Raw genomic sequence first — 24,283 nt, forward strand, 5'->3', positions numbered from 1 at the left:
AGGCTCAGGGGGTGACCCTGATCCCAGCGTACGCGGAGCAGGACTGACAAAGCATGCTGGTCCGCACCCTGACGGACCACTGTGTAACAATGTGTAACAGTGCGACGTGCAGAGCAGCCACACAGCGTCAGAGCTCCCAGAGGGCAGCAGGACTCCACCAAGGGGTCCAGCCAAGCTCATCACCTTGCGGTGACTTCTGTAAATCAGTGCCACGGCTGAGCTCAACCCAGACAAGTCCAATCCACCACAGTTACAGAAGTGAAGTGTTAGTCTTTTTTCATCTTGTAGTCATCTCGTTATTTTAAGGAGTATTAAATGTCAAACTCAAAGCCACACACAGTAAAACTAAAACCTAAGGTCAAGGTAAGAAATACATCCTAGCTACTCAGCATGCAGGCCCTATGCCGCACTTCAGATGGGTTTTATTTCTTTTTAGGGCAGACTTGACCTTAATCCAGCTTGAATTAGCTCCTAATACTGCCAGAGGATACTAAGCAGTCCTGTCCAAGAAGCTGCTATACAATATATCTACCACAGCTTACTCCACACACAGCATTTATAAGCCAGAGTGGAGGGAAACTCAGACTATGAAAGTTGGGCAATCAAAATTTACTGGTTTGTGGTAAGATCTGGGATTATACATGATCGAGATTTGGAGCAGGCCACGCTTTACTGAAGGCAGGGGTCACAAACAAAAAAAATCAACCTGTGGTGAGAGGCTCCAAGATCTCATCCTCACAGCAGCAGAGCCACAGGTCCAGCTCCTACCAGATCAAAGAATCAGCAGTGGTACAGCCTAGACGATGAGCACTGCAAGTCAGCCTCTTAGTCCTAGGTCTTAGTGTTAAAATTAAGAGTCCCAAAGAACAATTTTATTAGGTCTCGAGTCAGAGGACAGCAGAAGATAGGCAGCAGCTCACCAAAATCACAGGAGTGGGGAGACCGATAGCCAGTTATAGCTAGTTTCTATGCAAGCTGAGAAATTTTGCTTTCATTGTTCCCTGTGTCAACAGACAGGCATGTACCGAGCGAACGAAGGGTCTTCTACAGAACCTCAGTGGCCAAGCTGGGCCAGGAAAAGATAGAAACACACTTCCATCACACCCCTTGTGTGCCTTCCACGTAGAGAACCCAATCAAACCCTTAGAGACACGCTTTCTCTCCTTTTAAAATCCTTACAAATCTGTTCTTTCCATGGGGCCTATAAGCTTTCTCTAAACTTTGTTACTGACTCCCACCCCACCACAACTTCCAGCATTTACCATCAGCCTTTCTCTTTCATGCCATCTTGCCATGATTCCCACCCTAAAAGCACAGTTAGTTATTTGTCTGCTCTCAGCCCTCTCTTTCCTGTGTCTTCTTTCCCTTCCACTCTGTCAAAGTCACTTTGGATTCCCCTCATGCTTTTCAGTGTCCTCATAACAGGGGTGCATACATGAATGCATACATGAATGCATACATGAATGCATACATGAATGCATACATGAATGCATACATGAATGCATACATGAATGCATACATGAATGCATACATGAATGCATACATGAATGCATACATGAATGCATACATGAATGCATACATGAATGCATACATGAATGCATACATGAATGCATACATGAATGCATACATGAATGCATACATGAATGCATACATGAATGCATACATGAATGCATACATGAATGCATACATGAATGCATACATGAATGCATACATGAATGCATACATGAATGCATACATGAATGCATACATGAATGCATACATGAATGCATACATGAATGCATACATGAATGCATACATGAATGCATACATGAATGCATACATGAATGCATACATGAATGCATACATGAATGCATACATGAATGCATACATGAATGCATACATGAATGCATACATGAATGCATACATGAATGCATACATGAATGCATACATGAATGCATACATGAATGCATACATGAATGCATACATGAATGCATACATGAATGCATACATGAATGCATACATGAATGCATACATGAATGCATACATGAATGCATACATGAATGCATACATGTGTGCTGGGTGTTTGCCCCCTTCCTCCAGCCATGCTCCCCACTAGATATTGAGCCTGGTCCACCACTGATACCAGTTCCCATTCCTTCACCTATCGCCAGACTAATGAAAACTGTCACCAGGCCGATTCCCCCCACTACACAACTTTTCTATTTCTACTACTTACGGCACTTCAGGGAAGACTGAGAGATCCCGTTGGGTTGGTCTATCATGAACCAAAAGACAGATGCTCAAACAACTTGTATGTACAGCACACCAGGAGACATCACATGGATGGGTGCATGCATGCCCACTCCAGGAATGCTAATAAGAACAATTGTTTGAAAGAAGACGAAGTGTTTCTCCAGCTTAACTGAAACCCACGCCTGCAACTCCAGCTGCCTCGTCACCACCTTTGACTCATTCCTCAAACTCTCCCCTCCTCCGGCCTCCATTTTCTCTCTGTGCAGGATCGCAGCTGCTTATAAGAAAATTACAAAGTGACATTACTTCCTCCATCCTTTCAACCTTCCCCTCCCCTCCCGCAATTCCTCCCATCACATACAGAAGCATCTTCCCAGCCCTTCTGAACACTCCACCTGCCTCCATGGTTTTATCCCCGTCTCCCTACTCCGTGCCCATTTCTGTCCCTTGCCATTTGACCATACACATTCGTATGTTCTTCTCCTTCCTCTCACGCCACAAATATGCATTAACCCCTTCCACCTCTAAATTCCTCAGAGACTCTGGATCACTGTTTGGATGTCTAGGGTGAGAAGGGGAAATGCACTCACCCCCATGTTCCTCTCATCTCCAGCTCTCAAACTGCACCACGTGAATTCCTGGCAGTCATTTTTCTTTTTCAGCCAAGTCCAATCAGGATCCTCTCCAGCCTACCTTCCATCTCTCAAATACTACTAAAGCTGCTCTACTTCTAGTGACCCCATTACTCGTCAAAGCTCAGGACTAGTAGTTTAACCACCATTATCTGTTACTTAGCAAAGGTGGTAACATTTGGGATTCCTGGATTACTCCCCCCTTGCCTTCTGTGAATGACTTCCACCACTTCCACTCTCACCACCCCCAATGATGCTAAAGGAGTCAACCAAGCCATTATGAACATCACCACAACTACTTCCACACTGATCTCATTATCTAATGGGTCATAAGCCACACCTATGTACTCCCTCCAACCCACTGCTGCAAAAACACGTGGGTTGAAGCAGCTTGATACAGCTGAAATTTTACGCAGTTTCAGGCAGCGATCGAAGCAAGAGAAAGAGAGAGGTGAACCTGGTTCTCAGATCAGCAAGAGCTGGACTCAGAAGGCAGGCTACCAGGGAACTCAGCAGGACTTGAGCGCCCACAGCAATCACATTTGTAGAGGCTGGCTCACAGCTCCCGCTGATTCTGAGCTCTCGGAGGCATGGTAAGTCCTGCATGCCAGGGTGCTGGATTCCAGCCCACACAGAGCTCAGCAGGACAGTGTGTCAACCTACCGCTCCAGAAAGCAAAACACAGCTTCCTTTTGTAGCACTGCCTTGCAGCTCCTGCATAGTTCAAAACCAACTCGCTGAGCTCCTGCAGGCACTGGAGACTGTCCCCTCTTCTGCCCCACTCCAGAGGTGGTGGTATATGAATTTTAAGAAAACATTAAGACATATTTGAAGTGTACCTCCACCTTTGGTTCCTGTTTATACTTGCTAGTGTACAAAACCTCCTGCTGTCTGCATTTACTTTTGATTAAGTTCTCAGGCAACGAGATAAAAAGCTGGTATGGGTTTATACAGTGCTCTCATCCTGACTAGGGCCTGTTTGTTATTGCACAAATATCCTTTGGATCCTCTGCTTGGTTTTCTTTAAGATTTTCTCTGTCTCATGCAGGACACTTACCATCTTCCACATGTTCAACACCCCAAAGCCATGGACAAATGCAGCTTTTATATTCTGGGAAAAGTCCACAGCTTAAACTTATTCCCCTAGGCTCTGCCCTTGCCAAGGGCATGTCCCAAAACTTCTCCAGCCTCCAGAAAAAAGGGGACAATTTCTCAGTGTGGCTCACGTTAAGGTAAAACACAGAGGTAAAGTGAACCCATGTGGGATGAGCAAATCCACAAGTCGAAAGTGTAACTCCAAAAGAGTGTCGCGACTAACCTTACAGTACCTTCCCATACATCTTCCCCCATAATTAAGGAATGCCAGCAGCACAAAACCAACACAGCAAGCTGAGGTAACGATACTCCGTGGAGGGAAAACTATTACTGCAGAGTCTAATAGCTAGCAACAACTTTCAGTTTGTATACGTAACAGATTGATACATTAATGCTCAGTTACAGAAAAAAACCCCTCCAGGGCAGCAAGCAGAAGGATCCAATGGTACAATCCTATTTACCTGGGAACGGGAGCTGGGGATCAGTATGCAGCATCCTTACTAGGTGCCTTATACAACATACAACTATGCTGCCACAGCAAGAGCTTCCTCCATCTTGATGCCAGGGTGGCTATAAAAGCATTAACGAAGATATTCTATATGGGGTGTAGCAAATCTGGCTCAGGGTTTGCTTTGTGGTGGTGTTAGGTTCTCCCCCATGTAAAACACATAAGCAAAAATTACGGCTATTCTCTTCAAAGGTGACAGCCAAACACGGCAGGCCGCTAAGAATTCCCACCCCTCCGCGTGGCAGATCACATGGGTCCCTGCCTCCTCTCCACGCTCTGGAGCGTGGGTAACTTCTTAATTATTTCTCCCCCCCCCCCCCCCCCCCCCCTTTTAAAAAGGAGGCAGCAAGCTGTGGGAAAATACTTTTATGGCTAAGTGAGCTTTACCACCCACAAAGAGACAGGTCCCCAAGGGGCCCTCACCGCCCACAAAGAGATGAGCACTTCTGCAAAGCCTTACCCCTTCTGATATAATGATATCTAGAAATTCATCGCTTTAACAATGCACACAAAAGGCATCAGCCTGTACCCTTCACTTTTAAGAACATCATCATCATCTCTCTCCAATGCCTTTCTAAATCTCGAAGCCACCTTTAGCTTCCTAGCCACCAGCACAAAGAAAGGCTTATTGGGACAGTCTGCGTCGGCAAATATGATATACAAGCTCTCTCAGTTTCAGTGCTCACTTCCATCACGTGACACTGGAACAGACCGCAACTTGTGACATGATGCAAACGGCTAGCGGGACCTCTCCTGTGGGACCACTGAAGACATCAAGACTTCTGCACATCTACGAGGAACTGTGGAACTTGTACTATGCTCATAAACATCCCCTTGAGCTCAGGCAACAATGTTGCTCATTTAAATGCTCTTTATAGTAGAAAAAACCCACCTGTTTCAGCAATTAGCTACCTTAAGTGGTGAACTTTATGCAGCACGATTTCAGGAAATAAAAAAAAAAAAACAACCAACCCCTAACACCACCACTCAAGTATCTGCCATTTGTTTCCAGTCTAAATGGGTCTGACATCAGCTTGTGCACCCTTCCATGCCTTTTGTCTACTGAATTAAAGGCTGCTCTATCAGAAATTTTTCACCCACAGAGATACATCTAGACCAATGAAGCAACTATGACTACCTACTACTACTTTGATTAGCTAAGTACATTAAGCTTATATCATACTACAGCTCAAGTCTTCCTCAGCTGATTCCTCCTCAGCTACTTTAAGCCCTTCTGAAGTGTGGGCACAAGAGTCACACATGGACTTGCGCACCAGCTGGAATGGCATTAATGAGATCATATACAAAGATAACAACAGTTTCATACTCCCTGGTACTGCCTGCCTGTACAGGGTCTTAAAGCTATGCCATCATGACAGAAATTCACATTCCCTTAGTTCACGTGTGACTCCCCAAAGGCATATTCAGAGTCACTACTCTGCCCAAAACAAGCCTTCACAAACCGCAAATTACTTGTCCCAAGGTATGTAAGCTCACTCTGGGCTGGAAGAATATTCCCCCACCCACAACACACCGTTGCTTGCGTCATCACTGGGAATGAAGTGACTGCAGGAAGATCTGCCCTCCAAATAAACCCTGGAGGTTGCCACCGTCACACTCCATATTTTACTGCCTACAGACAGAAGCGGATTGACCCCAGACTCCAAACACCTGGTTCTTTGAAAGGCCAACAGCAATGGACTGGCAACACTGAACTCCAGGCTTTTAAGAGTACTTAACTGTTGGCTTGTTTGAAACTCTTGCCTCTGGTCCAGAGTCATCCCATAAAACTGCTTCTTTTAACTGTCAAAATTTTCCCTATTGTTTCGGCTTAATTCAAAGCTTTGAGTACCACTCTGTTCCCATTTGAACATACAGATGCACAAATGCATACAGTAGGCTATGTAGAGGGGCTGGTACCAATCACCCTGCAGCTCCACCATCATCTCTTTGGGGGGAAACATGATGGTAAAAGTGCAATTAGCACTTCAAGGCTCTGTGTTTGGGACCTCTTAACCCTTTAACAGGACTTTCTCATGTGGAGGACAAAGTCATAAACATTTCTCTAACAAACTTCTCTCATGGGGCAGCATAACCAAGGACAGCGTAGCGCAAACATCTCCACAACTCCTGAAATGCAGCCAGTCACAGCGTCTGGCACGCTTGAGGAAATGCAGATCTTTCCAACTACTGCTAATCTCAGTGCAGTCACATTTCCAGATACTAGCCAAAAATCCCCTGACACCTCAGACCTCATCAAGCATATCCTGCAAAACAAAGCGGTCTGCACTCACTCTCATCAGAAAAGTTACGCTCATGCTAATCTCACTTCCAAACAAAACTGTAAATTATGCTCATAACGCACAGCCGCTGATCCACACCAACGCTTTCTATGGACACTTAAGCTACACAAGTAGGTGATTGAGGGGTTTTCAGTTTTCGGTTTAGCTTACCGAAAAGGAACTGGAAATGAGACTCTTTGCACAAAATAAGCATCCTCATGGAAAGCTAGAAACAAAGCATTCTCCAGTAACATCCGCTCTCTCAGACAAACCTTGAAAGAGCCACAAGTCCTCTGCAGTAACAGCCATCACAAGGTTTTACAACAGATAACACCACTACTTGCAACCAGAAGCAGCTGTCCCTACTGCTGAAATACAGCCTTTAACACAGCTTCAACTACAAACTCCATTTTCACCTACACTAAACCCAAACATCATGTCAGTGCTCCAGTGCACTCATACAATTCAGAGAATCACTGAAGACTGTGGGTGCAAAGGACGTCGGGAGACACCCTAGTCCACCCCCCTGCTCAGAGCCAAGTGAACTACAGCAAGCTACCAGGGACTACCTCCAGTCAAATCTGGATGTATCCAAATATAAAAGACTCCACAACCTCCCTGGGCAACCTTTTCCAGCCTTTGACCACTCTCACAATAAAAAAAAAAAAAAAAAAAACAATAAAAAATATATCTTCAGTTCAAATGCAATTTCAGTTTGTGTTCACCCCCTTTTGTCCTTTCCCTAGGCACCACTGAGAAGAGCCTGGATCTCTCGTCTTCATTCCCTCCGTTCTTTAAACGCACTGACATGATCCACCCCTGAGTTCTCTCTTCTCCAGGCTGAACGGTTCCAGCTCTCTCAGCACGCTCCCCCCTCAAGTCAGAGTCTCCAAGCCCTTACTCAACCTTGTGGCCCTTTGCTGCACTCACTCCAGTACGTCCATGCCTTTCCTGCGCTGCAGATCCAGAACTGGACAAAGCATTCCAAATGTGGCCTTACCAGGGCTGAAGAGGCACCTCCCTTAATCTGCTGGCAACGCTCTTCCTAATTCAACCCAGTACACCGCTGACCTTTTCTGCAGGGGCACATTTGCTGGCTCATGTTCAACTTGTTGCCCACCAGGACCCCCAGGTCCTTTTCTGCAAAGTTACTTCCAGCCAGTAGGACCATAGCCTGTACTGGTGGACAGGGTCACCCCTCCCCAGGTGCAGGACTTGGCATTTTTCTTCACTGAACTTCATGAGATTCATTGGCCCATTACCCAGCCTCTGAAAGTCCTTCTGAACAGCAGCACAACTTTCTGGTTCATCACCTACTCCTCCCAGTTTTGCTGAGGGTACATCACCCAGCTGATGAATGAAGATGTGAAATAGTATGTATTGGCCCCAAGCAGATCCCTGAACAGGCCAAAGTCTGCTTTCCTGAAGAGCTTTTCCCACAATGCTGTCCTGTAGGTACTTCTTTATTTATCTGCACACGCTCAAAGTGGGCCCCTTTTAACCATTCTGAGTCATGAAACCAAAAGAGCAAGGGCATGATAAAAGATCCAGAAAACATTGAGTTACAAGGCATAAGGCTAATTCACTTATAAATAAAACTGGATTACAGTACTCATGCATTTGCTTAGCTAACATGTTTGTGAGGCACAAGAAACAATATTTTAAATGCACCCGGGAGTAGCAAAACGGCTGCCAAAAGCTCTGCTGCATCAACAAACCTGCGGCATCACCATCTTGCATGTAGGAAATCAAGGCATTACGTTTTGATTCTCATAATAACCTCTCAAAACCCTGCCTGCTGAGTCCTGCAGCCTTGCTTTGAGTATGAAATAGAGAAAAGACACAGCACTGAGTAGCAACAAGGAGTACGCCTACAACAAGTCTTCGTATCACATCTAGCACAGCTTCTGCTCAGGTACTGGAGCTTCTTGCCTGCTCTGCTACATACAGGTTGTTGACAGGTCCACAGTCCATCACATCAATGCATAACACAGCAAGAAGGGACAGAGTAGGAAGGGGAAGAAATTAACAGAGAGATCACAGCACTGCACAACATAGCATAAACATTGAGAAGCTTAACACTGGAGGAAGTCACGTGAGTCTTATTGTTGAGTATCTGAGACCGATGTAGTCCGAGAAAGGGCTCCTGCAGCAGGCACGCTCACTCACACTGTGAAACCAAGTTCCTTACTCCTGGTTAGCAGAATTAAATTTGCAATAGCGCTGCACACTGAATGATGGTGGCAGTACCAGCTTCAGACTGCACAGACTGAAACAAGAAAAACAAAATCCCTATAACACAGAGCTCATTTATCTTGAGCAGCGAGTTAAGCACACGCTGTCTGATTAGTCTCAAAATATCCATTAATACTTGCAGTCCAGAATAAGTTTTTTAAGAAAATCTCAATAAAACCTAGAAAACAAAGCTACAGAAACAGGGAAAGCGTAAGGGTACAGCCCCTCCTAAAAACACTTAATTACCTGCTGCAGACAGTGGTAGAGTTTGTGTGCTGGGAGGGGGAGAGGTGGAGAGCAGCTCTACCTTTTCAGAGGATAAATGTAGAAAATAAAGCAAGTCAGCACCACTGATGAACAGTAAAGCTCTATGCTGCCTTGGCACAGCCTCTGCCAAGTAGTGTTTACTTCTGGAAGCAAAGCACACATGAAAGAACACCCTCCGTACAAACCAAATAGCTGTTGCTTTTCCTTCTCTCAGAGTTCTTGCTTTCTTAGTTTTTATACCACCTTTGCAGCTTTCATTTCATCCCTTCTGCTCAGGCTCCTCTTCTAGGCATCACCCCTTCTGCGCTCAGCTGTCAGGACAGGACATAACCTGCCTAATTTTAGGCATCTAAGGTATTTACAGCAGAAAGGTACTCTTCCAAAGCTCCCTATACAATGAGTGATAAACATACTGGCAGCTCCACAGAAGATTCAGAGCACCTAAGTTCAGCTCACTTCAGGTGATGAATCAGAGCAGAAGCTTCTTTTTCTCTGCTGACTATACAGGAAGCTTAGCCTTCCCAGGCAAATCCCCCAAAATTACAGCGTAAATACCCCCCACAGTGCATATAGCTGTGGATTCTTATTTCCAGTTGACTCACATCCCTCTCAATTAACACATTCCCCAGATTTAGCAGATTGAGATGAACTACGGCTTGAGCTGCAAAAGCATAAAGGAGACAGCAACAACAAGGACTGAGCAAAAGCGGGCTTTAGAGTGCTAATAGCACTAATGTGACTCAAGTTCATTTTTTATCGTGCAGTACTCAAGAGTCTTTTGGACCATCTCCAGCTCTCAGGTGTGAAGAGGCAGCTCCTTCCGTATAAAAAAATTGATACACAAAATATTAAAATTTATCTTTGAAATTAAACTGGTTTTTGAGTCACTCAAACCTTGAGAGTACTCTAATCTCTAGAATCAAATAGGGGATATCATCTCGCAAGGGTTCTGATGCATGTTCATTCCCTCTGCCCTTCCACCTCCAGTGCTTAGCACGCTTAACGTCCCAACCGAAGACTTCAAGCTGCATCTGTCCGTAGCTGGCAACAGAGAAGTGCTTGGGCCCACAGAGCACCTGTTCTGCTAAATGGAAGAAGTGAACAGAGGCATAGAGCAAGCAGGGCACTATAAGCAGCCAGCCAGATTAACGTTCTTCCATTCCAGCACACAAAGTACTCTTGATGTTTTCTACCTGTCTATGCTTTTTGTATGCAACAGTGTACAGCAGGAGTGAACATCAAAATGTGCATGAGTAACTGCAACGATTCTCACTGCAGAATTTGATATTTGGGATGGGAGGGAAAGGCTAACTGCAAATAAAACATACAATCTTTTCCATCACATAAATACATGTTAATGGCTTTCTCTCAACACCACCTACCATCCGCTTTCAGGAGAACCAAACCCACTTGAGCTCAGACTAAATGCTATCTGCACCAAAACTGATCCCCCCAGCTTAGGATTTTTTGTGGGGTCCTTGCACAGGACTCCTATTTCAGAAGAGATGGCCTGTAGGTAATTCAAATGCTAACGACATCAGATACCTATCAGCCTCCATTGTGCCAAGAAAAGGGGCAGCTGGACTGCCAATTAAAGCACAGAGCCGGAAAAAACAAACTCACTGGTGTCTTGCAATACAGTGAAAAATGACTGATGTACTATAAAGAGACCTGGTAGGGAGAACGCAGCATCTGCAGATCAGCTATCCAATCCTCGTGTAGCCACAAAGAAGTTATGTATTGCCAGCTGGTTTCTAGGCTTGTGGGTTTTTTAAGCAATAATAAACTGATTTCTACTTTCTGGGAGTGGTATTTCATTTGAAGAACGTTTGCCAAGAAGTTCACTTTCTGACCAGAGCCATGAAGTGGTATAACCCTGTAGCAACAGCTATAGAATCTATTGAAGCAGAAGTCAACAATGGATCTAAGATGAAGTTAACTCTATTTATTCTGCCTTCATCAAATCCATCTACACCACCAAACTTTCAGGAGATTCTATTTATGAGACAATCCACTATGATCAAGCAGCAACATAAAAAACATTAAAAACCTTCCTAGCTGAAAGCTGCTCTAGGAGAGAAGCAGCTGGAGAGGGGGCGAAGGCAGATGAGAGCTGAGGTCCAGCAGCTAACCTTCATGAAAGCTCACAGACTGCAAGTGTGTTATTAGAACACATAAAGCAATTTTGTAAGTGAACACTTAAATTAGATGATGTCACACAATTAAAGTCTTCTCCATGCTTCCAAAATCCTACTGTCTTCAGAAGCTTAAGCACCATGTTGAGGAAACCAACAGCTCTGAGGAAACCTCTTCGTCAGTTCCATAAAGGCACTTTCCAGTCCCGACTGTAATGAGTTTGTGCCTTTGCAGCTCAACACTACTGCCTCTTTTCTTCCTTATATTTTTGCACGAAAGGCTGCACTTACACAGAAATTATAAACAGTTCTGAAGTCTGGGATGAAGGTGACAGATATCTATAGCTCTCAAGCTGCAGAAGCACCTGAGGCATATTTTAAGCCTCTTACGTCATCTGGTGTCCACCGACATAGATCACAGAAAGACCACAGAGAATGAGGTTACTCAAAGACTCACATATTTCCATATTAAGCAGTACCCACAGATTTATAACAGAAACACACTGTACAGAAACCCTCACGGCTATGTTCCTCCAGGTCTGTCTATTGTGAAAAGCAGGATTAGATCAGGATACTAATCCAAACTCACGTAGTTGCCTTCGATGAAAAAGCAGAGGCAAGCTAACAGCAAAAAGCCAGTGATGGACAGCTGAAGGTACACACTCAAAACTAACACTCAGTTCTCAGAAAGCCTTGCCAGAGAATACATATATACCAATAGTAAGAAAAACAAGGGTACATGAGAGACTACAGAGATGTGTTTTCCTATCAACTTTTGCCGGCCTTCTGGAGCTCTCAAGCCATCTTAGTCCTGCTCTGTACAGCTGCACATCACCATGAGCACATCTGAAGGATGGGAGCATCTCAGAACAGAATTCACAGCTCACTGACAGTGTACCCAACAGAAGAGGATTAGGTCAAGACGACTTGGGGCACAGGAGGCAATCACACCTGCAACGCCAGAGGAACTGTAGAATCTGCCTGCAATGTGGTTTCCAAGGCAACAAAGCAGCCTCTTATCATTATCACTTTCATTATTAGAGCAGAAGTGAAAGGTTACTGGGCTAATTCTAGATGCAGCAGCAACCAATACTCTATCAGTTGGATGCATCAGGCTCGTCAACATCCATTTTGACTGGCTTTAGGTTAGAGCCACTCACTTGTGTTTGAACATTAGCCCTAAACACAGCTAGAGTGATCAACAGATCGGGAAGGTGCACCAGGAGGAACTTCAGCTAGCGGGTCTCGTTCGAAATTTGGACCACTGAGAGCTAACTGCCCTAATTCTGATTAGGAGAACTATCATATACAAACAAATCTTCATGTCACAGAAGGACCAGCATTTATCCACCGTCTTAACTGATTTTTCATCCTGAAGAAACTTCAAATGCTCTAACAATTGTGCATTAGCAGTTTCTGCCTGAAGCACGGAAATTCACTGGAAGATACGCAACCTAGAATTCTCCCAAGGAGCCAAGCTTTGAAGAATGGGATAGCTTACGTGATTTTGGGAAAACAGCAGCTGAACATTACACTTTGAAGTCCTAGATCCCAATTAAAGGCAGGCTACCAACTGATTCTTAGCATCACCTATAGCCTCAGCCCTATGCCAATGCAGCAAGGCCACAGACAGCTTTGTTGGGCAACCCCAGCAGGGATATCCAAAGCTGCACCATCATTACTCTTGTGGCAGAACATATTCTGAATAGGCGTGGGCTATGGAAAAATCTCTAATGTCAAGCTCATTCTTTGAACCCATGTAAGCATTCAGTCTCTGATCTGAATCTATTACCCTGAAATAGCAACAAAATCACTCAAAAACTGTACATGTAGAGTGTTGTACCACTCAGCCCTTAAGTCATGCTGAGTCTGGATCTCCCCGTGAGATGGAAGACTTGAAGCAACTGTGTTGGATTGCATTTCAACAAAAAAAGTCTGGTGGCAAAGCCAGAACAAACAAACATGATCTGTGTTCATGCAAGGAAAAATATTTTGTTTGCTGTGATGCACATAACTGAACCGATGCCCATTAAAACAAAACCAGGTGAGACGGAAGCATCTCACAAAGCTACGTAACTGTCATCAGCCAGTAACATTTCACATGCAGGTCTGCTGCTGGGTAGCAGGAGTGTCAACAAACTGGCATCTGTGTCAATTTTTAAAGCCTCCCGCAAAGTTCCTTGGCAAACGCTGATTTTCTTCTTCCTCTGAGCTTCCACTGAACTGAAACTAAAGCCGCCTTTGTTCCACCATACCATCATGTCTCTGTCCATCCTGAAGTAGTCAATTACTATAAAGCCTAAAGGAAAAGTTCACATAGGCGAACAAGAGGTCACAGGCACTTCAGTGGCAATGAAGTGGAATTTTTTTTAAAAAATGTACTTACTGATTTTTAAAAAGATGTTAAAGTGTACATCTGCCTACTGCCAGATGCCAATAAAAATATCCATGACTTGGCCCTCAAACTACTTAGCAGTGTCCTGCTCACAACGTGACTTAGGACAAAGAGAATTTTATTTAAAAAAAAAATATCCGCAAACCAAACCGTAAGTAATAAACAAGCAAACTTACCAAATAAACAAAAAAATCCACACACAAAACAGTGGGAGAAATATTAAAGTAGAACACAAACCTCCCCCCCCCCAACCATAGGAGGTGGTAAACACAACACTGAGCTGTGTGTTCGTTGCCTCCAGAGCCAGGCATGTTAACAATGCCCAACTTTGTAGAAGTAGTAGCTTCCGTTACAAAAGGTGTAACTTCATCCTACAGAACAACTCTTTGGTATCTCCTGGCAAGCACAGGGAAAAAGGAAAAAAAAAAAAAATGCAAATGGCAGAGAACCCAAGAGCCTAGAAGACTGAAACTGCCCCAAGATGCCGTATTCCACTTGTATTGCTGTATGCAATCGGCCAGTCCTATCGAGCAAGAAGCCAAAAGGTATTTACCGCTTTCATCATCACTTTAGCAAACAGCTACTTCAACTAGTTTTCACTGCATGGATGTTTCCTTGGAGACCACAACCCCACCACTTCCAGCAGTTCACCATGGAGAGCCCGGAGGGCAGCTTCCAGCCCCCACACCGAGAACCTTACAGAAGAGCTGCTGAACCAACTCCCAGGCTTTTTGATGAGTCTTGAAATAAAAGGGGAATGTGGATGACTGAGAAATATGCTAGTGTTATACCAGTATTTTAAAAGGTTGAAATAGGATGAGATATGTCAGTCTTGTCAGCCTGACATTGATTCCAGACAAAATAATGAAAAAGCTGATATAAGACTCAGTTAATAAAGGATTAAAGGAGGACAGTGTAATTACTGCCAATCAACATAGACTTTACAGGAAAATATAACTTGTCAAACTACCAACACTTTTTGGTGTGATTACAAGTTTGAACGCTAAAAGGTAACAATGTTGATGTAATATATTTTCAGGTGGTGTTTTACTTGGTGACAGAAAGCACAGTGATGCAGCGTTATCGTATCAGCTGATAGGTCTAAACTGCACCAGTAGATGAGAAGTCGGGCAGGAAGGTGCTACTGGGACTTGTTGTTGTTGTTGCAGTGCTACATGCAAATCAGGCTGCTGGCATGGAGATATCTCTGTCTGTCATGTTGACTAGTATCGCTTCGTTCTCCCCCTGAACTTCCACCTACTCTACCCATCTGTTGCCACCTTTCCTATACTTTGCCTGGAAGCGCCTTGGTGCAGGGATGGCCACCAGTCCCTGACTGGTACCAAGGACTCTAATCCTGACCTAAGCCCTGCCTGGCATGTCAGAGTCATTCTGCCAAACCTACTGCACTGCCATACTAGCCCGTCTGCTTAGATAACCTGTAATTTTTAGTTGTTCATTAAACCAGACATCTCTAAGAATTTTACCACAAGGCGGTCTTCCCTAGCATGGAGCTACTGCCTGTAACAGTTGTATGAGAACGATACTTAAACAGAAAGCTGTTCATGTAAAGCAGAGAGCTGAAAGTAAACATGGACAGCAAGAGCTCTGGCATTAAGAAATTTAGTCACTACACCAAAGTAATTCACACACCCGTAAGATCCCCATCTGCTGCTTTGACTTACTCTCAGCACACAGCAGTAGGTGGGGCAGGGGACAAGAGCAGAAGTGTACTTGGATATATTTTCCCAGACAACAGCTCTCACTCATACTTGGCCATAGAAGTCTATTGTCACTTTTAAGAAAGCTGTCAGGTTAGGAATACAGGGTTTTTTTCTCAAAAAGGCATCTTTTTCTCAAATGCTGTAGAGGTTACATAAGAAATACATTTGGCATTTATGCATTTAAACGTAATTCAAAAATGACAGTTTGGATACATAGAAGGATGAAGCAATTTAAGGCACTCAAGCTTAGATTAGTCTGTGTTAATAGGAAGACAGATGACTGGTTGTTCCCTCAGCCAAGACGGGGAACCTCACCCACGACCACCCAGCCAGGGTTAAAGTACTTCTGAGCTCAAGCAGAGATTTTTCCACTGTGATAGTGAACTACTATAAGCCTTGGCACAGGCTGACTAAAAAGGAAAGCATACTATCAGCAATGCAACTTTCAATACCTCTGAAATAAAATATTGAAAATTACAATGCTGCTGACCAACATAATGAACACAAGAAATCCTGAGTATTCCACAACTGCAACCTCATTTTCTAGTTCTCATCTTTCATGCTTCCACCTAATATTTACAGCTTCAACTCTCCTGGTTTCTACAACACATTAACATGTTTTTGAGCACAGATGCAAGAAACATTTTGAAAGCTGGAAGTGTAGGTACAGACTAAAATAAACAGAGTATTAAAATGATGCGTCACAAGCAGCCGCTGTATCAGGAAAATTAATTTAATATTTAAGTCAATAAAAGCCTTTACTGTGGAGTCCCAGCTATTCCAGTATGAGCTTCCACAACACTGTAGGAGCCAACACACCTCGCCTTAAGCGGGCTCAGCACAGCTCCGCGCAGAAAAGACTGATTTTGTTTTTCGAAAGTCCCATGATTACAGTTTCTGCCTTCTTTTGTTAATCTTGGCATACACACAACAAACAGCAAACACGTGTATTTTGGGGCTCAAATTCCCTAAAACGTGCAAGGCGAAAAAGCCAGGCTGTTTCCCAGCCACTAAGAAACAGGCAAACTGTGAGGAGGGCTGGAGAAGGGTTGAAGGCAGGTGTCTCCAGCAAAGCAGGGCCACACAAGAGTTCTGCAGTGTTGCCTGGCAGCAAATAATTATCTGCCAGTGTGCTGTTTCCACGTGCCAACAGCCAAAGCCCACACAGGCAGCAAGCACGGGAAAGTACACGCATCAGCTAAAGCTATAGGCTAGCTCCATTCTTTCCCCCAGGGAAAAAAAAGCAGAGAAGCTTTGGAGGCTAGCCTTTGGCTGAGCTCTTGCTACTACTGCACCAGCAAGGTCTATGAACCATGCACTCAAACCACAATGTCCAGGGAAACAAAAGTCCGGGAGATGCCAGAAATCCGTTATCAATCGAAGACAAGGCCGCTGCCATACGACATCAGCCATGCAAAACCAACAACAGTTCCACCCCAAAACAGCTGGGAAAACTGCAGTGAAGACTCTTACGAACAGGTTAGATAAATCCTGTCCAAAATGGTTTAGGCATAGTTGATAGTGCCTTAGGATGAGGTAAAGGGTCTTGCAACCTCTTGAGAAAGCTTTTAGCACTCCTTCCTTTCAGTGGTGGTCCTGTGATTACCTACAGGAAGGAAGGGACCACATCCTGACCTACCTGTCCATACACCATCCCTTGTCCTCCTCCAAGCTCCAAGATGTCTCCCCTGCACTGGGGTTAATTACAGAGCAACACAGACCCAGCTAAAAAAGACCCACCCTCAAAGTACGTGTCAGCTATAACCATCTCAGTCATGAACTGCCAGTGCGCCATACTCCCCCTCTTCCTTCCACCTCCCTTCCCACCTCCGCCTGCCCTTTAAGGCTCCCAAATGCCTGTGTGCTGTATGTGGTGGCAGCTGAGTTTTTTAATATGCACTTATTAAGATCCTAATTGAATCCCGCATTGCCTTGTATGCATCTTGCCAGCCGGAACACGAACAAGGCACCCTATAATTCAATTAGAAGGACCTGCAGCAAGCTGATCATTAGTCTGTCAAGTTGTTAACAAAAAGACATTTAGGAACAGGGGATAAAATTAAACAAAAAGGAGAACTGTTAACAGCACCCCTCCCCAATTCATGCAGACAGTCCCATACATATACGTCAAATGTGGAATCTGCAATGCCCAAGCACCTGAATGACAGCTCACCGCATCACTTCAACAGTCCTTTCTCTTCTTTCAGACAACTTAAATAGAACCTCAGAAGTCGGAATTTGATTGTTTCTCATCAATCCTCCTCTGCTCAGATTCATGAGAAAAATACCACTAATATACATGACTACTGCAAACAAGGAAATCTCATTACCTGCCAAAACCCTGTTGACAGAGGAATGAGTGGCCAAGCCAGGCTGTCCCCGTTCATGGAAAATCCCAGCGTAAGGCAAGTACTCTGGCAGCAAGAAGCGTCTGCAAAACAAAGCAGGTAAGCTTACATGGAGAAAGACATCCCAGTATACTACAGCCCTGGACAGCAACTGCAATTGCTGGCATAGTTGTGTTTCCTCAAAGTAGACTATAGTAAAGGGAAGACTGGACTCCTCTGCTTAGCCAACCACCTCACTGCTTCAAACAACAGAATAGATCCTCCTCTGATCAACGTGCCTGTGAAGATCAGCATTAAACAAATCCTTTACTTCCCACAATAGCTTCCTAATCTCAAACCAGCGTGTCATACTGAGAATCTCCAACCAGATTATTTTTTCCTCCTATTCTGCCTTCAGACCGTAGCCCTAACCTGCAGGTAAGAAGCACTAACATGCTGTCCTTCAAATGTCACAGGATGAGCTGATCATAACGACATGTCATCTCGGAGGTCCCAGAAATTGCAAATCCAGAATACAGCAGCCCCGTGCAAGAAAAGGAATCCCTCTGAAATCACGAGAGTGCTGTACTGCAACGGGTACCTCCAGGATTTCCATACCCTTTTACAGGTAAAGCCTTACCTTGGGACAAAGCGCCCCAGCGATGGTGCAGACATACGGGCATTTCGGGGAGCTCGGTGCCTGGATCGGTCTCCATTGTCCCTTCAGCAAAAGAAAGAAAATTACTGTACATTAAAAATACTATGCAATAAAGCATTCTCCAAGAAAAGAAAACCCCAACAACATCACCTAGTCATCCAGCGTATGGCACAGATTTAATAGTTCTCTTGCATAAGTCATGTGCTTCTAATGTTCCAGATTGATACAATTTACTGTCCCAATGGCTCCTGACACTTTTGCATATGGGCAGCCTAATATCCACTGTCTTCACTGTTTGACAATGTCTCAAAAGTATCAACAAAACCACAGAGAGTAAATGAATCTGTATCAGCACCTGAGCAAATAAATGAGAAACCTTAGAATTTGGACCAGGAGAGCAAAAGCAAGCACAGCATAGTCCTGCTGAGAACTTTCTGTTAGTCACATTTGTTAAGTTTCGCTTTTTCATTCCATTAATGCGAACAAAAGAGCATAATCTGCAGACTACTATTTTGCGCTCCTTCTCTCAAGGTCCAGTTTAAGCACCATCACAGTTTAAGATAATCTCACTTTTCACAAGCTTTCCCAGTGAAGTCAGAAACGTTAGATGGTATCAGACGAAACCATACCTCCTCAGAAACCCCTAATTCTATTTCACAATAAATGTCTGAGCCTTAGGGAAGGAGGAGAAAGGGTCTAACAACTCCTGCCCTACAGCAGACACAGGGAAAGTCTTCTTTCCCAGGGTGGCAGTGCAACACTGAACAGGTTACCCAGAGAGGTCACAGAGCTGCTGTCCTTGGAAGTCTCAAGACAGGAGCTAGACAAAGCCATGACTGACCCAGTCTGATTTTGGCAATAACAACTCTACAACAAGCAGGAGGGCAAACCAGAGGACTGTCAGAGTCCCCAGCAAACAAAATTCCTGATATTGCATTCATAGGTCACAAGAGGACCTGTAATTATACAGCATTAAAAGTGCAAGGAAAATAGTGAGTATTGGTGACTGAAGTTCTGAAACAGACCTCTGTAGTGCCTTACTCTCCACTCAGAAATTCACTCTGTGTGACCTTGTGCAAGTAGCAAGTCTGTTCTTCCCGGATTCCAGATCCCCATCTGTAACTGCAGCTCTACTTGTCCCCTTCCCAGGCAGTTGTGGGGATAATATTACTTGCAGAGGCTTAGAATCACTAGGAAACTAAATATTCCTTATGCAACACTAGCAGCACATTCCTAACCCACTCCAGCAAGCTGTGCAATTTCTAATTTTTTTTTTTTTTTTGCTTTGCTTTTTTAAAGTCAGTGAGCAAGAAACGTGGGCTGAGAAGAAAGTCCATTACATGGCTCTTTCCCACACACTTGAGGAACCAGTAACACGAAAACAGAGGTTGTTCTGCAAAGCTCGTTAGCATTTCAAGCTATTTCACCAAAACCAAATCGAAATCCAAGCTCAAAGCTTCCATTTCTCCTGCTGCAGACGCAGCATTTGCAGTTCACAGCCAAAACCGCACCTCGCCCTGAGGTTTCTGTGCAACCAGCAGGATTCCTGAAATCAGCAATGTAAAAGCTGATGCTGTTCTTTTCTCTGAGGCCTCCAACCTATTAAGATGCAGATCAATAACAGAAGGGATCCTGCGTACTCAGAGTGCTGACATATCAACTTTTCCTGCTAAAGAGAAAAGGCCAAAAGGGAAAAAGAAGTGGATGTTCCAGATCCTGCCACACACAGTAAGAGCTATTTAAAGTCAGGCAAGAAATACACTTTTTAAATGTCCGTGTATCAGTTTTTGAAATGATACTGATACGCAGCCCTGAGAGAAATGCAGCAAAACAGTCTTCAGCGTTGGCATTTGCTATGCACATGACTAGAATTAGAAGATGCTTTCGAAAGGGACGAATACCAGCAAGAGGAAGAGCAGCAGGACTGCACCCTGCAGAACTCTCCAGCTGAAGACACTCTCTGCAGCAGGTTTCAAAAGGAATGAGGAATTAGGTCCAGCAAACAAAAGAAAATAAAAGGTGCAGTCATCCCACAGTCCAAATCAAGAGAACTAAAGCAACTAATTGCTTGAGGTTTTTAAAATGCCACTAGTCAATATTCTTAGCATCCACAAAAACATTCTAGGACACAAATTTTCTAATCAATGAAACTTTCCGATGCAAGAACTCCATCCTGTACTGTCCTATTCACCATGCATAAAACCCTCCCCAACACAAAAAGCCTACAGGGAAAAAACAGAGCCTGGACTCATCTTTGGTTTTCACCATGACAGACACAGCCTCTACTGATTCCAGAGACAGCAATCTATTTTTAACATCCCCTTATAAAAAAGGAAATAAATTTAAAATATACCACACCCACTGCCCTATAACACAAACAGCAGAATTGGGAATGAGAAACAGTGACTATCCTTTGAGAATGCTAAAATTCCTATTTACTGTCATGGAAGCATAAGATATATTCATCTTTAGCACAGGGCAGTGTCTTTTAACATTACTCTGAATCACTAATTTACAGAGTCATTTATATCTATACTCCCATGCTCAACTACATGGAAGTGTGTTTTTTAGGCATCTAGTGCTGAAAAGCTAGACAGCTGATATTACCCTGGTACCAGCTGAAGATTATTTCTGCACCCTCTAAAAAGGAAAATAAAAACCCCAACCTACAGATCAGTGAAGATGGGTGGCACTTTGTGTTATTTCTGTACCACACACAGCCTCTGCTGACAGAGGGAGGAGAGCAGATGTTAGCACTGCTGCAGTGCCAGCGTGAAGCACTCCAGCAAGAGATGAAAAGTTTCCAAAGTTCTCTAAAGTACTGGTGAAGATCTAATGCTCTTTCTATTTAGTGTCAACTACCTACAGGCTCATTAGCTAATTATTTGCATTGGATAGTTTAATTACCATAACCTGCAAAAGTGGATCACTCAGAGTGTGCCTCTCTACATAAAAAAAGCCTCTTCTGTAAAGCAACTCAATAACCTTGCAAAAGTAAATGAAGCAAATTTGCACCACAGCAAGTGCTCTAACAGGGCTAAAAGGTCATCCTGCAATGCCCTTTGTTTTAAGTGTACCAGCAAAGTTGAACAGCACAGGGAAACTTCTGCAGGGAAAAAATAATAATGAAGCAACTAAGCAAGCCATTGAGCAAGATGCAGAGAAAGAATCAGAAATAATCAGCAGGTAAGGTGACAAGGGAGACTTAATACTATAATTATTAACAGACTAATTTGTCTCAGGAGGAAAACTGCAAGAACCAACAAATGGTCAAAACAACTCTAAGGGTCTGGCTCAAAATCCAGGTTATTCATAATTTGTTCAGATACCAGTGTGGGACAAATCAAAACAGCGATATGGAGAATAAGAGTTGGTAGGGGAAAAACAGCATTAACACTAACACAGAACAGCGCAGGAGAAGAAAGGTGTTCCCAAACATTCAGGTGATTTATGGACACTTAAACTTTCATCCTTCTTATGCCTATTATCCTAAACTGGATAAGACAGTCAAATCTCCCTGGATTTTTCTGCTCTTGTTTTGTTTGCTTGTTGAGAGAAGAGTTGACCAATGTAAATATAATGGAGCGACAACGCCAGCTTTGAACACAGAGATGGAGATGCAAAACTTTGCATCCTACAGTTTGGAGAAAAAGGCATTTTTTTCATCCAGTAACTTGGCTACCACATTAGTAACCAAGTGGATACAGAATATAGTCAAGACTGTCAGAAAGTAAAACAGCTATGTTCTGCTTTTCTATCTTGGCAAGAATTCTCTTTAATATTTAGAGATTGTTTTATCAGGAAGTGAAATTAAACACACAGCATGGGATTTCTAAGGCAATCTGTTGGTCTAACTGTTCTCATTGTAGTCAATATTAAAACTCCCACTGACCACACTGCCAACAGAATTAGGTCAACAATGACCATTTTGAAAAGCCATTTAATTACCAGAGCCAGCACCAGTAAGCCATGCAAGTTTGTAAGAATCAAATTATATCAGACCAAGCCAATTGTTCCCTATTTTCAGCATTTTATCGTGTTTCATGCAAGCCAATTTAAAATGCTAAATCAATTTCTATTGCAGAGGTTAGACACTTACGTACAATAGAAATGCTAAATAATTGGTTAAGCGGCATCTACTAATACCCTTAAGGGCTGGCACTGGATTCAGTTGTACCATCTTGATGTAACATTAACAAACAGTAACATTTTCTTGGTACTTCAAACATTAACTATCTCCACTTACTTGCTATCAGCTTTAAGACTGCAGGAGGTTACTTCAGAGGAGCTAGCACAGAGGGCAGGAATCACACAAAGCAAGAAGGGCTGGAGTAGCACAAAGATCATATCAGGAGCTCAGGGGAGATTATCAAAAATCGCAAACTTACTTTGTGTTAGAGACTGGTCAAGTCTGACCCCAGGTCCTCTAAAGAGGGTACCCTGCAGGATGTCATATTAAACTCACCATACTAAAGAAGAAACAGATCCTGAAATCTTGCACTTCACAGAATTTACTGCTGATTTACATGAAAACAGATGACATCCTGTGAAGGGCACACTCAAGAGCTGCATAGGACTCCAAGACACAGTGTGTAGAATGCTTTACAAAGGGTACAGAAGTAGCACAGAGGTGGTGAGAGAATCACCAGCAAACATAATGTTTCCAAGAACGTCAATCACTCTCCAGCACCATCCTGGTGGGTAAGGGACATACAGTGGGAACACTATGACCCAAAGTTAACTCCTAGCTTTACAAGTGAAGGAGCAGCAAATACCGGAAGGTATTAAAACCTTAGTTTTCCTTCTGTCTGATCCTGCAAGATCCTGGGCACCTCCTACAAACGAAGTTAGGAAAAACTAGGAGCATTTCTAGGAAATAAGCCTCTCAAAATAGAGGTGTAGACATAAAATAAAATCTTGACATTCTGAATATTTCAGTGAGATACAGGTATACTAGAAGACAAAATGAAAAGTCACACTGCAAGATGATCGTAGCTCTCCAGAAACACACAGTAGCTGGAATAACACCTCCTGGATCAGCAGGATTAGTCTCAATCAAAAAACATAGAGGTTCCATCCAGTATATGCTACCTTACTCATAGTCCTTCAGACTTGGAGAAGTTGTAAGCTCAACCCAGGAAAAGGGGACCACCCTACTTATGGCTCTGAGGACAGGGCATGTCACCTAAAACCAGGATCGTGTCTAAGAGAAAAGATTCAAGACAGCTGACTTATCTCCGAGCAGAGACGTTTTTCCACAAGTAGCTACAAATAAGCAAGCCAGTAGCACTGGTCTTATCAAAAAGCGTACAAGCACTGACATCCACAGACATTAAAATGAAAAAATAACCAGATTTAAAAAGAATATACATAATCTGGTAAAAATGAAAGGTATAAAAATAAATTTAACTAACCATCTTTGAAGGATATGACCATTACCGAAGGAGAAGTACTTAAGGCAGAACTGAAGGAGACAACAAGAAACAAGAAATTTTAGGCCAAAAGAAGCATCTGCTACACAAAAAGCCTTTCCTGAACTAAATGTATTAGGACCGTAGAGCAAACTTCCAAGTATAACATCGGACGCCAAAAAAACTGAATAAAAATATTAGAGAAACTGCAAAGACCAATGCTGCCCAGCTGGAGAGACAGGAGCTAGGAAGAATAGATTTTTAACATAGCTACTTAATAAAACAATTGATGAAGAAGTTGAATAAGTCACCCAAGACATGGTGCCTTTCCATCTTCCTATGTTCTTTCAAAAGGCTAAACCCACCAGTCTTTCACTAGCAG

At 43.5% G+C, this 24,283-nt stretch overlaps 1 protein-coding gene across 6 annotated transcripts in view; it reads right to left on the reverse strand.

Annotated features, from left to right (window-relative positions):
• AMBRA1 (autophagy and beclin 1 regulator 1) overlaps positions 1 to 24,283 on the reverse strand; it is a 135,635-nt gene that overhangs the window by 62,549 nt on the left and 48,803 nt on the right. For 5 of the 6 annotated variants that reach the window (XM_055806626.1, XM_055806629.1, XM_055806652.1 and 2 more), the window contains 2 exons: positions 18,473 to 18,556; positions 17,836 to 17,936 (listed from right to left, as the gene is read on the reverse strand). In XM_055806626.1, coding sequence (XP_055662601.1) covers positions 17,836 to 17,936; positions 18,473 to 18,556 — 185 coding nt within the window. The remainder of the gene's footprint in view (positions 1 to 17,835; positions 17,937 to 18,472; positions 18,557 to 24,283) is intronic. The other variant, XM_055806639.1, reaches the window with a different exon arrangement.

This window comes from Falco peregrinus, chromosome 1 (genome assembly GCF_023634155.1).
Source record: "Falco peregrinus isolate bFalPer1 chromosome 1, bFalPer1.pri, whole genome shotgun sequence".
Lineage (NCBI taxonomy): Eukaryota > Metazoa > Chordata > Aves > Falconiformes > Falconidae > Falco > Falco peregrinus.